Below are 17,954 nucleotides of genomic sequence, written 5' to 3' on the forward strand. Positions count from 1 at the left end.
ATGAGTCGCATTGTGCATAAGATAGGGGAAGACTGTATACGGGGACTGTAAACGAACCAATAACACAGAATTGATGGCTTCCCTTGATGCACCTTATTGAGCTATGAAATGGTAGTCATCCAAATGTTCATAGGCGTAGAATAATCCAAGAAGATGGAATTAATTATACAATTGATTAATATGTTTTGACAGTAAACAGAGTACATAGGCCCTAATACTTGGAAAATTGGATGTTGTGAAAAATACAACACGCGACTGCTCGTGTGATTGAGTATGGCGCGACTACCGGAAGGTTAATCATTCTCTCAGTTGAGTGGAATTGGTTAATTATTAAGGTGCGTACAGATATACGCGCCGCGAACATGAGCAATTCACTTTTAATCAGCTGATGCCAAACTTTCTATATCTGTATCTTACCGTTTCTGTAAAAATACAGATATAATCAGCTGATTGAAAGTGAATTGCTCGTGTTCGCGGCGCGTATATCTGTACGCACCTTTAGAATATCGAGCAACAGGTAACGTTAGGATGGAACTTTTTCATCATGGTTCATGAGTAGGCCCAATTGAGAAAACCTGATAATATAGAACACTGGAATATCACCTCTATTTGTATAGTAATAAGGGAAAATAACTGTGTGATGTAATAAACGTATGAGATGGAATGAACTCTAGAGAGAATCTAGGCTGACAAAACCACTATGATCAAATAAACTCACAGGCCGTGACGAGGATATTGGGATGTATAACCTACCAAACGTTAGTATACAAACTTATGACGCAACTCAGTCATTATGGCATCACGATGACGAAAGTACATAATCTGACCAATCACAAACCGACCAATGGGCGAGTAGCGATTACGTTGACAACAACAGCCAATGGGAGTTTAGTAGGAAAAATCTCAACCAATCACACCCAACCAATGACAAAGTCGGAATATCATGGTGAATACGATCGCGATAGCTTATTGTTAGGTTGAATTTCAACCAAACCTAATTTTATTTTCATATAGGCCAATGCTCAGGTGATATGTGTTCACAGTCCTATTATATGGTGCAGAGTTTTGGACTCTGAATGGAGCCATTAGTAAAAGAATTGTTTCATTCGAGATGTGGGCATACAGAAGGATTCTGAGGATACCGTGGACTGATGTATTGTCACAGAAGTAACGCATAATTACAATACTAGAAGCTCTGCAAATGTGGGCCTACAGGTCCCTAGAATTATTAAATCAATAAACGGCACAAACCCGTTATATGTTTCCAACATCATTTATTAAGAAAAGCCCCAAACAGAGAAATAGTTGATCCCACTGTTGGTATTCTTTTATGTACCTACCTTGATTCTCATTTATCTCCTTTCATTGCCGCTGTTCTTTGCTCAAAACTTTTTATTTTTCTTTTCATTTTTGAATTTTTCATTTGAAACTTTCAATTTCAAATTACTTAGTATATGACGGTACTCGTCCCACACACAAGTCTATGACTCATGTGGAACTATGCCTTTATTGCTGGGTCAGAGCACTTTGATTGGGTATTGTGTAGGCTATTCATTACATGTTTATTTTTATTTATTTTTACTAATGGAGGTTTGTATTTTTTTAATCATGTTACTTATTTAATTTACGTTTTGCAAAATAAGACCTTCAAGACTTTGTTGATTATTGGATTATTTTGTATGTCTATCCATTAAAAAAAAACTAACAAAACCTACTCTAGAACATGGTACCGGTACGCCATAGTGGAGTAGGTCAATTTCCACACAGAAAAACTAAACAAGTAGAGAACACATTGTAAGAATCTTTTGTAACTAACTATTGTATGTAATATTGTAATAGTATTTTTGTAATTGATGTTGTAGTTTAGTTTTTTGGGAAATAAACATTTATTATTTATTATTTATTTATTTATATTTATTTAGTCATTCAACTATAGCTATTCATGTAGTTTAGCCTAGATCGAAAAAATTTGTTCTAATGATTAATCATTGTGTGCTGAATACCTCAAAAAAGAATTATTGAATTGAATTGAATTGATCACGTAACAAACATTGAGGTTCTAAGGAGAATGGGGAAAGACATTGAGTTAACTACCATCATCAATTAATGCAAAAAGATCCAGTATCTGGGACATGTAATAAGAAACTACGTAAGATATTCTCTATTACAGGTGATTCTCCAAGGAAAGATTTTTGGAAAGAGGGGCCCATGTAGAAGAATAATTTCTTGGCAAAACAACATCCGATCCTGGTGAGGGAAAAGCTCTATAGAAATATTTTGTATTGTCGTGAATAAAGTGAAAATCGCCATGTTGATCGCCCACGTTCGTAGCGGACAGGCACAATAAGAAGAAGAAGAGCAATAGTTCTGTAATATTATGTTTTATGGAAATCGTTCATCATGAAGGCTGTTTTCTATATATATATTTTTTGAAAATCAATAGTCACCTTTCTAATAACTTTCATTTCCGTAGATCTATAGATATTGATTTGTGATTGCGTTGATGGATGAATAGAAATTGACTCCTTGGTTCCTCATCGTTTCTAACAAATCGAAAATACATTATTGTACAGTAGAATTTCTGGAGTTGTACAGAACTATTTAATAATTTTGTTCTTCTCAAAGTTACTAGACAGACTAATAACGTTAGTCTACTAACGTTGTGTTCTTCCAACAACTCTGATGTGGTTTTTCCGATTTTGAATAATATTTGTTTATGAAAATTTCAATATTCCGTTTGCATTGTATCAACTCATTTGGTTGCATCAAGTTGTCTAATTCAATTATAAACTAATGTGTGATACTTTATGGGGTGGATCTCTGAATAGTGCCTTGGAGAGACAACTCTTCAAATCCACCCTTGAACTAAGGTCAACAAAATCCATCTAAATAAACTCTGTCATGCATCATAGACAACTTCCATTAGTCCTTTTTTAGATCATCAAGATATTCTTAAATACTGCTTTCACGAATATAAATTTTTCAATATGTCTTCTTTCCAATCACTTGATAATGGCATCATTCAGCCGAAACATGTTATGAATGAACAATTTTAGAAAGGCTACTTGGATTTCTATTTTTTATTTATATTCTTCAATATTCTTCAATTGTTATAATTTTCAGCCTTAGCATTTGATAAATTTAGCTATTAACTTAATATCTTCGTTGTATTTTTCCTTGTGATATTGTACAGTTGTCCATGAAAAACAATTAATTATATTCTTTATAATTTCAATTATTAAGATTGCCATTCACGAATCATCAGCAGTTAAAGATAACTAGAAAACTGGATATTTTTCTAAGATCTATAACCTGATTCACAAAACAGAATAGACTTCTTGGAAACCCAGCATCACAAAAATATGATTCCTAAAACGACCAGATACATATTTTTGACCCGCGATAAAACAGTTTCCCCAAATAAAACTGCGTCAATCGCTTTTCAACTAAGCCGCTTTTTCACAACGAGACATAAATCAGATTTGATCTGATTCATCCGAGCGGACCACTCAGTTTTAAAACAGAAATCCGCTGAACCGTTTCCATATGAGAGTGACTGGCTCTATAGATAGTGAAATCCACTTAAAACTGACAGCATCCCTTATGACAATACAACAATGCTTCACATTCCACTAATGCTGACAGTTCAAAGTAAATCTCACTATACATCAAAGTGATAAATCACAACTGTATTGTAGCCAAAATAATAATTGTATATCCACCAGCTTTTTTTTAAATAACCAGATATTCACCAGATTTTTTCAAATAACCGGAATTATTCTTCATTTAAAAATAAACGAAGCATCGTTCTTTTTGATTAGGTCGGTGGTGTTTACAAGGTATATGCACTCATTTTGAAATGAAATGTGGGAACATTTCTGTTGGAAAAAAGCTTGGAATGATGATGGATGTGGCCGGGCTGCTTCCATTTTTTCTAATTATCAAGTTGTACGGTTCTATTATTTTTGTCTCTGGGTTTGACGTGCACCAGTTGATAAACTTTTTTTTTCAAAGTGTTCTCATCCTGTACGCAACTCCGTTTGAGAGGCGGAAATATCCTCAAATAAATGGAAGACTCTACTGTTTAATTCAATAAATGTATCAATTTGATCATTGTAAATTCATTTTTGAACCTTTCTTGTTGATAAATAGAAATTGATTCATATCTATAAGTGAGTTTATTTTACAGCTCCATCCGTTTCTCGCATCCCATCTGCTATTTATTCCGATCATTGCAGTCACCCTGGACCATATTTCTATCCATCATAGAAGTATACATCTGTTTGTTCCAATGTTCGGAAATTGATTCAAACTGTTTCTATTCACAGTTAGGTATTTAATTTTCACTGAAGTTAGAAATGATGGAAAAATGCCGAATGCAATGGGAATCGAACCCATAACTGGAGCTAATCAGAAACCCGTTGATTTATGCAACTAGACTATACTATTTCCTATCAAGGTGAGTTGATAAACTCAACTTCTCCATTTGATATGAGGTTATCTTGAAATGAAATTATCTTGGAGTGATCCGTGGTCTAGTGGATAGAGTGCCTGCGTAGCAGCATAGAGATCCCGGGCTCAAACCCTCTCAATACCAAAAGTTTTTTAACCAGATCACTCCCGTGTTATCGTATGGGCCCGTTAACTGTCGGTCCCGGCTGAATTATGACAGTAAGGCCCATTGACGGCTTAAATTATATATTCAGGCGGTGGGACCTTCCCGCAAGGGACTCCCCACCAACAAAAGCCATGCGAATTAAAAAAAAAATCTTGAAATTCCTCGGAAGCAAGTATATTCATCAGAAAAATGAGAATAATTAGTAGAGATTGGAGTCTTACTTTTTCCACTATTACAATATGCTCCAGGAGCGTATTTCGCCCCATCAAGAAAAATAAACAAGTCATTCTATTCTATTCTATTCTATAAGGGAAGGCCCAGGGGGAACGGCCTCCCCCCCCCCTGCAAAAGAATGGATATGGAGGAAAATCAGTACAGTGGTTACAGAAAAAAATACAGTAATCTGACTTTTTGACGGCCTGGCTCTCTGAATATAAGCAGCAAAACTGATATTAAGTATCATGGGGTGCTTCTTAAAATAACCCAATATGACATTAACCTTGGTCCCCCCCCCAAAAAAAAATCTATATACGCCACTAATATGCTCATTTCACATATTATGTGCCATGACTTTTTGATTGTCGGGTTTCTTTATCAACTCATTGATTTTTCATTTGAAATATCATTGTACAATAGTTGGAGAATCAGTCTGGAAAGAGGACATATAATATAAAAATATTATTTTCAATGAATATTCGAGACTTCAATAATAGCCTTTCATGTATCACTTTTTCACATAATTTTTCAAGTGAAATATCATTGAACAATAAATGAAGAATCAGTCTGGAAAGAGGACATATAATAAAATATAAATATTATTTAAAATGAATATTCAAAACTTCAATAATAGCCAACGACATTAGTTTCAATAATCCCAACGGCCTATGACCTTTGCTTTCCCCACTTTTCATTTCATTTTACATCTTTCATTTTCCATTCTCCAATATTACATCTTCCATCTTCCCCTCCACATTATTCTCCACCACATTTTCCCTTTGTTCTTCACCCTATTACATAACCATTGAACAACACACTATACAACGAAACCAACCGGAACGAGCCTTTGATATTCATTCTCACTCTTCTACCCCAACACTCACATACATACACCTCTCTTCTCCAACTTCATAACCTCCTTCTCCTCCTCATCCTTCTTCTCCTTCTACTCCTCCTCCTCCACTTTTCCCCCCTCCTACTCCTCCTCGTCTACCTCCTTCCCCTTTACTACTCCTCCACATCCACTTTCATCCACCATTTTCGTGGCAAAACATTCTCTTTGACTCAACTTGACCTCTTGCTTCTGACTTTTTGTAGCTTGATTCTCTCTTCTCCCTCATCTCCTCCCACATCACACTTGTTCACTCCACTCTCTCCTTCCTTTTCCACGTCTCCCCTCTTTTTCCTTCTGTTGCATTATTTCATTTCACTGCTACTCATCACGCATTCCTCACTCTCTTCCTTCCCTCTTCTCTCTAACACGCATTTCTTACTCTTTTCCTTCCCTCTTCTCTCTAACACGCATTTCTTACTCTTTGTCTTCTCTCTTCTCCTTCTTCTCTCTTCTCTCTATAACTTCCATATCGCTCTACTGAGTTTATTCCTTTCTCTTTCCACCCTTATACAACACCTTCCTTGCTGCTATTTTTACTCTCATTATTTATTTCTTTGTCATATTCATTCAATCTTAGCTGTTTTCCATGCATGAAATCGAGCCGGTAAAGAGCTGTTTGCAGAACAAATAAACATATGATTCTCATTACAGCATACTCACGGTATATAGAAGAAGACGGTAGGTGTCACGCGCATATTTGTGCAAAATTTCCGGTGTAGCTGACGTCATTTTATATCCAATCATCTGTTTTTAACAAATACGTTTCATAAATTGCCAATAGGTGTTAAAAACCTCGGTTGGTGGCGATGACGCAATCTAGCTGGCTGGCCACTGCGCACACATTTCATGACCCCTACCGTTTTTATCTAAATACCGTGAGCATACTCTACTGTAATGAAACCATATGTTTTCTTTACAGTCGAGTATGTTTCCTAGTGCCGAAATAGGAAAAGCAAAACTACAACAAAAAAAATACCTTCAGCGCTCCAGGTGGAAGTTTTTTCAACTTTCACAAAATTCCTGATTTAGAATTTGAAAACTAGGTTATGTTTATAGAATGTATGTAGTAAGTTCAGCACAACCAGGTAATGTTTTCTATCTCTCAATTATTCTTCTTTAGATTATTATGACAAAAAATCGTGTACGTTACTTGGACGTGAATGTCTTTTGCAGTACTCAAATGAAATTCTAGTCTCGGCTAACGCCTCGACTAGAAACATCATTCTCGCCTGCAAAAGGGCCCTTCCCGTCCTTGTGACGTATCCTTCATCTCATCTCCTCATATTCATCTCCTACATCCTTTTCTTCTACTCTCTCTCTCCATTCAGTTTCTATTTTTCCTCCTGTCTTCTTCTTGTCTCCCTGATCTCAATCTATCGCACTTCCACCTTCTTTTCGTTCTCTTCTAACATTCTTTCCTAACAGTTATCTTCCACATCTTCTCTTTTTCTTCTATTCTCTCTTCATTCAACTCCTATCTTCCTTTTTGTCTTCTTCTTCTCTCCCTCATCTCGTTCCATCGCACCTCCACCTTCTCATTCTCTTCTAACATTCTTTTCTGACAGTCCGCCTAATTTCCACTCTCATGAAAATCCCTCTGTATTATTTATTTATTTAGAATTAATTCATATATTCACATACTGCAAGTATGCCAGTTTCCCTGTTCTCCTGCATCTTTCAACTCCCATCAATGTTATTCCTTTGTTTTTTCCTTTGTCTCCCGCTATTTTATTTCTATAGCTTTCCTCGCTTTTCCACCATCATTTTCCACATCCAATAACTACAGAATTAGCCACTCATCAATATATACCAACAGTAGCCTATAGTCCAGCACTCTCTCACTCAGCTCTTAGCGGTTTTTAATCAGCTGGTCAGCTTACTGAAAACTCTCCCCTTCCCTCTCTCTTCCCTCTTCCACTCTCTCTTCCAAATTCTTCTCTCTTTCTCACTCAAATACACACCCTCTCTCACTCACAGAATCTCTTCCTCTCACGCTATCTCTTCCTCTTTCAATCACTTTCTCCTTCTCACACTCTCTCTTTCTCTCCCACAGCTAGTTATTCCAAATTGTTTTTTTTTATCATTGTACAGTTCAATAATTAATAATTTCTGAGTTTATTCTATGTAATTTCAGTTGAAACTTTGCTATATTGTAAGCTTTTGTATGAGTGTATAAGCCATTATATATTGTGATCTACATAAATAAATTACTCAATCAATCAATCAATCCCCTATCAAATAAACTCTTTCTCTATCACACTCACTCTCTCTTACTCCCTCCCTCTCTTTCTCTGTTTGTCGCACACCCACACTCTCTCTTTCATATTTCTCTCTCTTACATATATATGACACTCGCTCTCTCCTTATCACTCTCTTTCTATCTTTGTCGCTCACCCACACTCTCTCTTTTACATTTCTCTCTCTCACATATATCACACTCGCTCTCCCTTAATCCCTCGCCCCCTCTCATTCTCTCTTTGTCGCTCAACCACACTCTCTCCTCAACGATCTATATATTCTAACTGGTATTTTATAGATCGTTGTCTCTCTTTCACATCACTCTCTCTCTCTCTCACACACATACCATCACATTCCACCATTCCCAGATAATGTACATTCCATTTTCCATTTTCCCATATCCACTAGCCACTGACCATACAAAGTCCGCCATTTCAATTCGGAGCTCTTTTGTAACAGACCTTCGTAATTATTGTAAAAGGATGCAGCAAGAAACACACCGAGCGATAAAGAGAGAAAGAAAGAGAGTGTGGAAGATAAAGAGAGATAGAGATATATGGATGGAATAAGAGGAAGAGGGAGAAAACGAGAGCAAGAGTAAGTAGCGTTATCCACTCTTTTATTCATTAGACGCCTCATACAATGGCAATAAAATGCTACGTTGTCTGAAAAATGAATATATCGCTCCATTATACTGATGTCCAGTGCAATGATGTGCCAGTTCCAGAAGAGGTCAGGGGATGAGAGTGGGGGGAATTGTACAGTAGTGGATTTGAAACCATCAAACTACAAAAAAATTAATGAGAGAGACGAGTTTCTTTTGTGTACGTAATTCCGCTATGATCAGCTCACTCGTTGTCAATTACAGTGCTGAATAGTGTGATCAACATTGATTACTATTAGGTCGTGTCCACACTGAACAAATGTTCGACAAATATTTTTGTTGAAACAGTTCAGGCGAATTTTATTATGTTTGACAAACAATGTCTGTCCATGGCCACACTGGAAGCGTCACCAAATAAATATTTGTAAGTGGGGAGAACAGGTTTTATGTTTTACAGCAAATACTGAAAATGTGTGGAAAACAGTAATAAATTCATTGTTTGACAAACAATAATTGTCCAACAATAATTGTAGGCTACTATTTATTGTACACTGAGAAAGTATTCACAACCTACTTTCAAGACAGATTGAAGTTGAATATTGAAATAGATATAATTTTGCAGAAAAATATGGTGTTTATTTATTTATTCATTCATTCGTTGATATAGTTACAAATCATATGAATATGATCGGGATAGAACAACAGGCATAGCCCAAAACTATTCTGTTCCCAAATTTTGATTAAATTTATAATAATGAAATGTCCGAAAAAATAGGTTATGTTCTCACTAAGGAAATTTAAAGTTCAGTGTTGTAGGCATATTGATCTGTATTTCCGTTCCAAAATAGTATTTAGTGTTCTAAATTGGAATCTTTTCTGTAGAATATACAGTGATACACAATGATATACAATGATACATGATGAAGATTAGACGCAATTCAATGTGAGGATGTAAAGATGGAAATAAATATAATTTTGCAGGAAAATAAAGTATCGTGGGCATATTAATTTTCATTTCCGTTCCAAAATAGTTGGTGTTGTAAAAATAAATTTTCTCTTCATAATGCAGTACATGTATCATGAAGACTTCAATGTGACAATTGATTTCAAGTAGAGTGGATCACTACATACTATTCTATACTGTCTTATATATGCACGGTATCATAGAAGAAACAATCTATAAGTCTATAGAAGTTTTTAGTATAGAAATTTGGAATTGTGTACACTTGAATTAAAGTAGTTTTCTCTGATGGTATATGGAGGTAGGTAACATGGAAGAATAATTAAATTTATACGCAATAGTCAAATAGCTGAATGTCGTTACATCTACCACACAAGGTTTCACTCACCTTTTAGATAATCCATAGAACAAATATGATCCGATATAGATATTCACTAATAATTTATATAGTCAAGATGTCATGGAAATTATTGATATCACTGCAAACACCATTTCGAATTATTATAATGAATTATATTGATGAAATTTGAAATGGGAGAGTGGAAATTATCGTTAGAATAAATTTATTGAATAATTATTGTAACTCACTCAATATAGTGTAACTCACTTGTTGTAAAGCACTATGTCTGGTCTCCAAATATGGTCGGATGGTACATGAAGCATCTCTACGCCGCCATACTCTTTTGGGTCCCATTGCAGCTTGTAATCGTACCACGACTGTAACAAAAGAAAGAGTAAATCAAGCAGTCGAAAATGCCCAAAAATGTTGAAAATATAGTTGAGATTATGATAGATATTCTTCATTACCTCATATTACTACATGACCAGTAATAATAATAATAATAATATCGAGTGACCTGGCTGGCTCAGGTCTGGTGTCAGAGCTTTCAGGTCGCAACTGATCAATTTCAGAGCCTCTGACATGACCTAACGACTGCATTTTAGGCAGCCGGGACCGACGGCTTAACGTGTCCATCCGAAACACGGGAGTGGCCCGAGATAAATATCTTGCCCGGGTCGGGACTTGAACCCGGGCCTCTGAATCATAAAGCCGGCATCTGATCCACTCGACTACGGCCACTCTACATGGTATATTATAAATATTATTATATTATGGTATACAACCAGTAATACATGGTATATTGATAGTCTTACTTCATTACTACATAGCTTTAACCAGAGGAAGCTTATACTAAGATTGTTTTATTAACAAATAAAGGTACGTTTTCCTTTATGCGTAAATTTCAGCAGTTGACGACGGTAAGCATTGTTGACATTCATATTGTCCAAATTTCAAGTGTGCTAAAACAGCTGATCAAATAACTTTTCATTATTCGTTTTTATTATTAAAGAATCATACATTTCTAATAATATCAACATATTTCCATTCAAAAGTATAAGAAAGTATAAGTTCAACCTGCCTCATAAAACATAATTGAACATAATCTTTTAGGTTATGTAGACAAATTGAAATCTACCCAATGTGAGATCCTCACCCTGTTGTGGTCGACGACGGCATTTACGCACAAACGAAAACCCAGCTTAAAAGATGAGATGGTTTTAACAAAATTCAACTAGGAAAAAAAATTGTTTCATTCTATGCTATGATTTATTCATACAATTGACTTGAACTTGACTCATACAACAAGTGCATCATCAAAAATGATAGGGATGGAAAGAAATAAGGTAACCTTGTGCTATTCCTCTCCCAAATTCAGATAAGGTTACAAATAGTCCGAGATAGGTTAAGATTAGTCTTGTAGTGGTTCACTTCATAAAATTTCCAGTTCTCAATTATCTTCTGATAGAAGATTTATACAGGTTTTCAAAACATTTATGTTCCGTATTTCCGTATCAGGTTTAATGGCCCGTATTTATAAACGATGCATGAGAGCAGTCTTTACAATCACGTGTGTTTTCTCCCCAGTAACAAATAATAGGTATTAACTGAATCTATTCTTACAACACAAAAAATCACTCAGTGCCGGTTGCACAAAAGCTAGTTGAATTTTAATCTTGATTAATTCCACGAGAACCAATCAAAGAAGCCTCCTTTCTAAAAAAAAACCTACTAGGATTGGTTCCTATGGAATTGAACACAATTAGAACGTAACCGGCTTTTGAGCAACTGGGCCTTGGTAGAGAACTCTTTCATGAATCGTTTATAAATATTTTCCTGAAATACATCAAGTTATAGCATTTTATCAACACTTAACTGATTCTGTACTATTCCAGAAACATCCTATGGTGAGGTCCACGTTATAATGGCAGTGGAGAAAGATAGGAGAACAACGTTGCCGAACCTCTGTTTTGTCAATGCCTTCTATAGACGGTAGCTGATACAAATTTATTGATGTATTATCAACTGTTCATTGTCGTTTAAAATAATCAATTATCCTATATATTAAGCGAGCAATTTCTGTACACACATTTATATATTATATATATATATAATAATATATATATATATATATAATATATATATATTTATATGGTTATGTGGTTATATGGTTATATGTGTAAATATTTATGTCCAACGGATCTCGAAAACGGCTCTTACGATTTTGCTGAAATTTGCAATATAGTAGGTTTATGATATAAAAATTTTATTGCACTAGGTCTCATCCCTAGGGAAACTCGCTGAAAGACATTAAAAGGATAATTCATCCTTGGAAAAACAGCTGGGACTTTCGTACTCTGTGGATTATGGAAGTGCGAGTGCGTCTGTGAAAAATCAAAATATCACATCCCCGAAATTCATAAGCTGACGTATAGCCAGCTCTAAAATAATTATAAACACAACCTAAAAGATGAAGGAACCTTAAGGGTTTCAAGAGTAAAATTATTCATAATTAATCAGTTCAATTATCCATAATTTACAGTTCCAAGTGATTAGTGAGTCTTATTTTGTTATTCAATTTGGTTTGTAAACAATCTATATTCGAACTTTCCTGTTTTCTTTTTTGGATTGAAAATTACATGGACTTTAATTCAAAAGTATAAGAAACATAACCTACTTTTTGGACTATAGTGTATAAATCAAAACTTGGGAAAGATACAGTTTTTGGCTGTGCATGTTGCTCCTTCCCCAATCAATTGAAAGAATTGTGTTCTGTGTATCAATAACTAAATAAATATAAACTATGCTTTTGTTCTCCAGAGCAAAGCTCGGTTTCACTTAATATTATTTTATTAAGCAAGAAATTAAAAGAAATATATATTTTTCAATAATTTAATAATGAATATTCATAATTGAAATGAAATATTTTGGTAATTTATTATTAATTCTACATTGTTAATAAATGATCTGGCAATAGAGCAAAGGGAGAAAGAGATAGCGCCATCCGCTTTGTTGAATGATAGACAAGGATAGCAATACCATTTCTAGTCAAACACTGCCTTTATATCGTGGACCTCACTATAGTTCCATTTTTATTCTAACGCTTTATGTATTTTTATCAATCATTACAAGATAAATGGACAAGTATATAAATTCCCTTGATACTCTTCGAGTAGTAAAAATGCACCAGACTAACTCAACAAATTGAATTCAATTTCGCCAAAGTGATAAAACTTGTAAAACAAGCCACAAAAATCTTCGTTCCTAATCATGAAAAATATCTCTACCTCCATATTCTGCTGCATAATTGGTGAAATTCGTTCATGTTCACTGAGGAATATCTTTCTCCCTAAATTCTGCTGAATAATCGGTGAAATTCGTTTATCATTACTGAAAAAATGTGTATCCAACACACCGAACAACGTAATAAACTTTTTCATTGAGCTTTCAAAGTCTTGAAAGCTGTGACCTATTAAAAGCAGCCGTTTCCTAACTGGTTGTAACGCGTCTCATCAATTTCATCTAAACTGTGGCCTGGATAATGAGTTCCCAACTTGAAAGTTGCAGTCAAACTCGGAAAATTATCAACTTTTTCCGCGCGCGGTTCAAACTCCGGCGGTGAACTGAGGCGTGGAACATTTTCAACTGAAAATAATAAATATGATTCGACGGGCCTGTTGAAAACGAACTTTCAATAAACTTTTCGTCGGTAACAGACCGTGGGTTTCAATTCCAACTTGCCAAGTTGTAAAATGGAATGTTTGAGAGAGGGGTCAGTGGATTCATATGGACTTGAAACCTCATCATATCCTTATATAGTGAGGTCCACGTTCTAATGACAGTATTTGATCAGCTTTGGTTTTGCTATCCTTGTCTATCATTCAACAAAGCCGGTGGTACCATCCTTTTCTAGGTCCACAACGGTGCCAATATGTTTTTGACAGTGTAAAAGTATAATTACTTAATGCAGAGAATCGGCATCGCTATTCTTCTATCTTTATCCACTGCCATTATAACGTGGACCTCACTATAGTATTTGAGTGGATCCAGTATTTTTTTCTGGACTGTATCATACACGGGACAGGCTTCCGTAAAACGCCGTGTTTATCTGTTTATGGACCTGTTGTTGAATTTTAAAGTTCATAAGCCTGATATTCATTTATAAATTAATCTATAGAAGTGAAGAATTTTATAAACTCGAAAAAAGAATGAATAATGAATAATGATTTTTTTGCCAAATACAGGAAATATTTTTGAAAATATGAATAATCATTAAAAATACAATATTTTTAGGCGTGACTGGAAAAAGAAGCCTTGAGCTCCAGCCACGAGTTCTAGAAATAAGAAATAAATTTTTATCTAATAACAGTACAAATGAAACAATTATGTTGATGGATAATAATCTACGGATATTGAATTCTATCAATAATCCATGTACTTGATAAACAAAATATAAATGCAAAGAAAATAATATAATAATTATTGTCGAATTTCAATAATTTTTACACAATAATGAATGATCAATCTTGCCAAAATTGGTGATTCAGCCAACTCAGTTCACAATATTTCAAAATAATAGTTTTGTTTTATCCACGATTCCATTCATTCCAATTTGGTTTTTGTTATTTTATCATTAAATAAGTTTTCCGGAATTTTATTTCATAGTTTATTACACTGATATTCAAATTAGTGTTTACTAGATGTTAGTGAAGTATAGTCTAGAAATTCAGTATTTCTGAACTGGATCATCCACGGTACAAGGTTCTGCGAATCATCGTGTTCTAATTACGAATTTTAAGGATCTGTTTATCACTAAATTCATAGCCTGATATACATTTTATTATAAATTATCAAAGAGGAAAATAATATGATTTGAAGAAAATACGAACAGGCATTCTCCAGAACCTCTTCTATTTCGAATCTGTATGGAATATTCTATTCTTCATTGATTGATACAATAAGTACATCATCGAAATGATAGGGAGAGAAAAAATAAGGTAACCTTGTGATATTCCTCTCCCACATTTAGATAAGGTTACACATAGTCCGATAAAGGTTGTCTTGTAATTGTTCACTGCACAAAAAATATTAAATTTGATGCTGGATTGTTTAATTCAAAGACTGGTACCCGGTTGCACAAAAGCCTGTTAAATTGAAGTCACAAGAACGAATCAAAGGAGCCTTCTTCCCGAAAAAGTATTTTCCAATTGGTTCTTGTTACATTTAATCATTATTAAAATTAAACAGGCTTCTGTGCAACGGGTCTCAAAACTATCTCAAACCACACATTTATTGAAAAAACGAGATATCCTTATCGAGGTTTTGGTTGTTTGCTCTTATATCTCTGGTGAATGAGGACCAAAGTGGTCTACAGAGGGAGGAATGCAGGTATGGGACTGAGCAAGCAATGTAATTGGATGAATAACCCATCAAGGTGAACGTCCGCCATTGGCTTAGTTAAGTCACTCCCACAATTGACAGTTTATTCAAACGTGAATTGATACGAATAGGCCTAATTCAAGTTTTCTCATTATCATTCTTCATATTTGGGGAATGTTACAAATTTCTTTTATTCTTTCATTTCATGAGGGTATCTTGAATCTTTTTATCGGGGTATCTTGTATCTTCATGACCAGAAACTTCTTTGGATTTTAGTCTGATGTATCTACGAAACATCGAAGCGTCTAAAAATATGTTATAGCAGAAGATTTGTTTTAAAACAAACTGAGTTCTACAAGAAATCTTCACGACAGACGAAAATAAATGTTCTCCTTCTTTAACTCATTCATTAATCATCGATCTATCAGTTATAACATCTGGAGAAAAATTTGATAATAATAACCGAGTTACTAATTTCGTGATATGAAAGAGGATAAGATGTTTTCAATGTAGGATCTTTTTTCAATGGTCATATCCAATTGGAGTATTATTTGGTTATATCCAAGTTCTATCTAACATAATAATGATTAACCCTTAAGTACTGGCGCGGGGTGCTCACAGACCCCCAGAGAGGTAAATTTTGTGATGGTGACTGGCCTTTGTTGGTTGCACTGCTCAGCTCCTTAATACCTTCAAGTTGGTTCATTAGTCACCCTCTAAACCAGTTTTCGCCTGTTTGTAAACATTGCTCTGCGTTTTTGTGAGTGATAAAAGTGACTGGGGTGTCACCAGACCCCCGCGCCAGTGAATGTGTTTTTTTTTTGCTATGTTTTTTATTCACAATTAATTAACATTGGAATTTGAAGTAATACTTATTTCATATTTTTTATTACTTTATTACTAAGTTCTAAAAATGAATTTAGAAGAGTTAAGAAGTTTCTAAAAACGTTTGTGAGGAGTGCATCGACCCACAGAATGAGTCACAATAGGACAATGTAGTGAGGAACAAAATATGTAAGTCAATTATTTTAGTCTAATATGCAATAAAAACTATAATATACTGATATACGAATATAAGAATATAGGTACTAATAAGTTATATTAATTTTATATGTTTATAAATGAGTATTTTGATCTGCACCAAGAATTAGCTTATTTCTACATAGACGAAATTCTAGTGACTTTAGATGAAAAAATTAAGCAAACTACCATCAAAATTCAAGGAATAGTATTTTTTTAGTAAGTTCCATTGTTCCTAAGTAAGAATCATTAGTTGAATAGTTTTTTTCTGTCATTTCTAATTTTTCTTTATTTTTACCAAAAATCACTACATTTTTTTTGAAAATTTTACACACTTTTGAATAAATACCAAAATTATTGATAGTTCTGGTATATACCCTTTTTATTCATGGTAAAACCATTCCAAACAGTCTAGAGATTAAGATAACCAGCCTAGTTTGATAAAAAAAAATTTTTCAATTAATTAGAGAGAAAATTTGATGGGGGTCTACCAGACCCCCGCGCCAGTCGTAGTGTCTCAGAAAACCGCGCCAGTACTTAAGGGTTAATCCAATTGATAAAAACACTAAAAAACTTTTAGTATTCTTCATTGAATTTTAAAATATATTTTCAACTTTTGATAATGAAGGAAACTACAAGTTTTTATATTGTTTTTATTAATCTATACAAAAGTAGCCCATATAAGTGGAGTGTTTTTAATTAATCTAAATTTCCAATTGAAGCTATATATGAGTATTTCATTGGATATCTAAGATAAATATTATTATAATATCCTAGCAGTTGGTTTAGTGAAATTTTCAATAAAAAAGTATTTAGTTTTATATCTAACAACCTGACAAACCAATAACATGACGATTTGTTAACAGTTATCCATCATTTACACTATGATTTTGAAAGTATATGACTTTGATATTGTCTATAATTTTGATTTTTGAACTAATGAACTATTGAACTATGATTTTTCTAACAAAAGTATCTGCAATGGGATATTGTTAGTTCTATACAAAACAACCTTACAATCTAACTACCCAACCCAGCTGGTTAGTTACCCTGTCATTTCAACTTGCAACAATAAATTTGTCTTTCGTCTTATATCTAACAACCTAAAAAACCAATAACATGACAACCTGTTAACAGTTATTCATAATTCACACAACGATTTTTTGCTAACGAAAGAGTCTGCAATGAAATATTGTTAGTTCTATACAAAACGAACTTACAATCCAACCATCCAGTTGGCTGGTTACCCTGTCATTTCAACTCGCAACAGTAACGAAAAATGGAGGAGAAAATTGCACAAAGCCCGAATACTTTTTCCGGAGTAGTGAATTTTAATAAACGAGCACAAGGGGCATTGTTCCCACTTTCTACAGCAGTTGCAGCTTAGCGGGGGCTGTTGGTGGGGGGGGGCAAAAAGGTCAGGGGAAAAAAAGAGGGGCTGAAGACCCCCTGCGGACAATCTCAACTAGTCTACTATTCGCCTGGGCACATCGTCATCATCATCATTATCATCATCATCATCATCATCTTCTTCGTCATAATAAACAGTAGCAACAGGAAAGAAAGAGTGAATAAGAAATAGTTCAACTGGAAAAATGCTCAGTTTAAAAGAGTTTGAGTAGTAATATATACAGAATGCCCCACTTAAGGTGAAACAGCCGCAGACTATACAATCTATATTAA

At 34.4% G+C, this 17,954-nt stretch overlaps 1 protein-coding gene across 1 annotated transcript in view; it reads right to left on the reverse strand.

Moving 5' to 3' along the window:
• LOC111048260 (acetylcholine receptor subunit alpha-like) overlaps positions 1-17,954 on the reverse strand; it is a 492,391-nt gene that overhangs the window by 125,411 nt on the left and 349,026 nt on the right. The window contains exon 5 of the mRNA XM_039434650.1: positions 10,140-10,249. Within this exon, the coding sequence (XP_039290584.1) occupies positions 10,140-10,249 (110 nt within the window). The remainder of the gene's footprint in view (positions 1-10,139; positions 10,250-17,954) is intronic.

Source organism: Nilaparvata lugens, chromosome 8 (assembly GCF_014356525.2).
Source record: "Nilaparvata lugens isolate BPH chromosome 8, ASM1435652v1, whole genome shotgun sequence".
In the NCBI taxonomy this organism is placed as follows: Eukaryota; Metazoa; Arthropoda; class Insecta; order Hemiptera; family Delphacidae; genus Nilaparvata; species Nilaparvata lugens.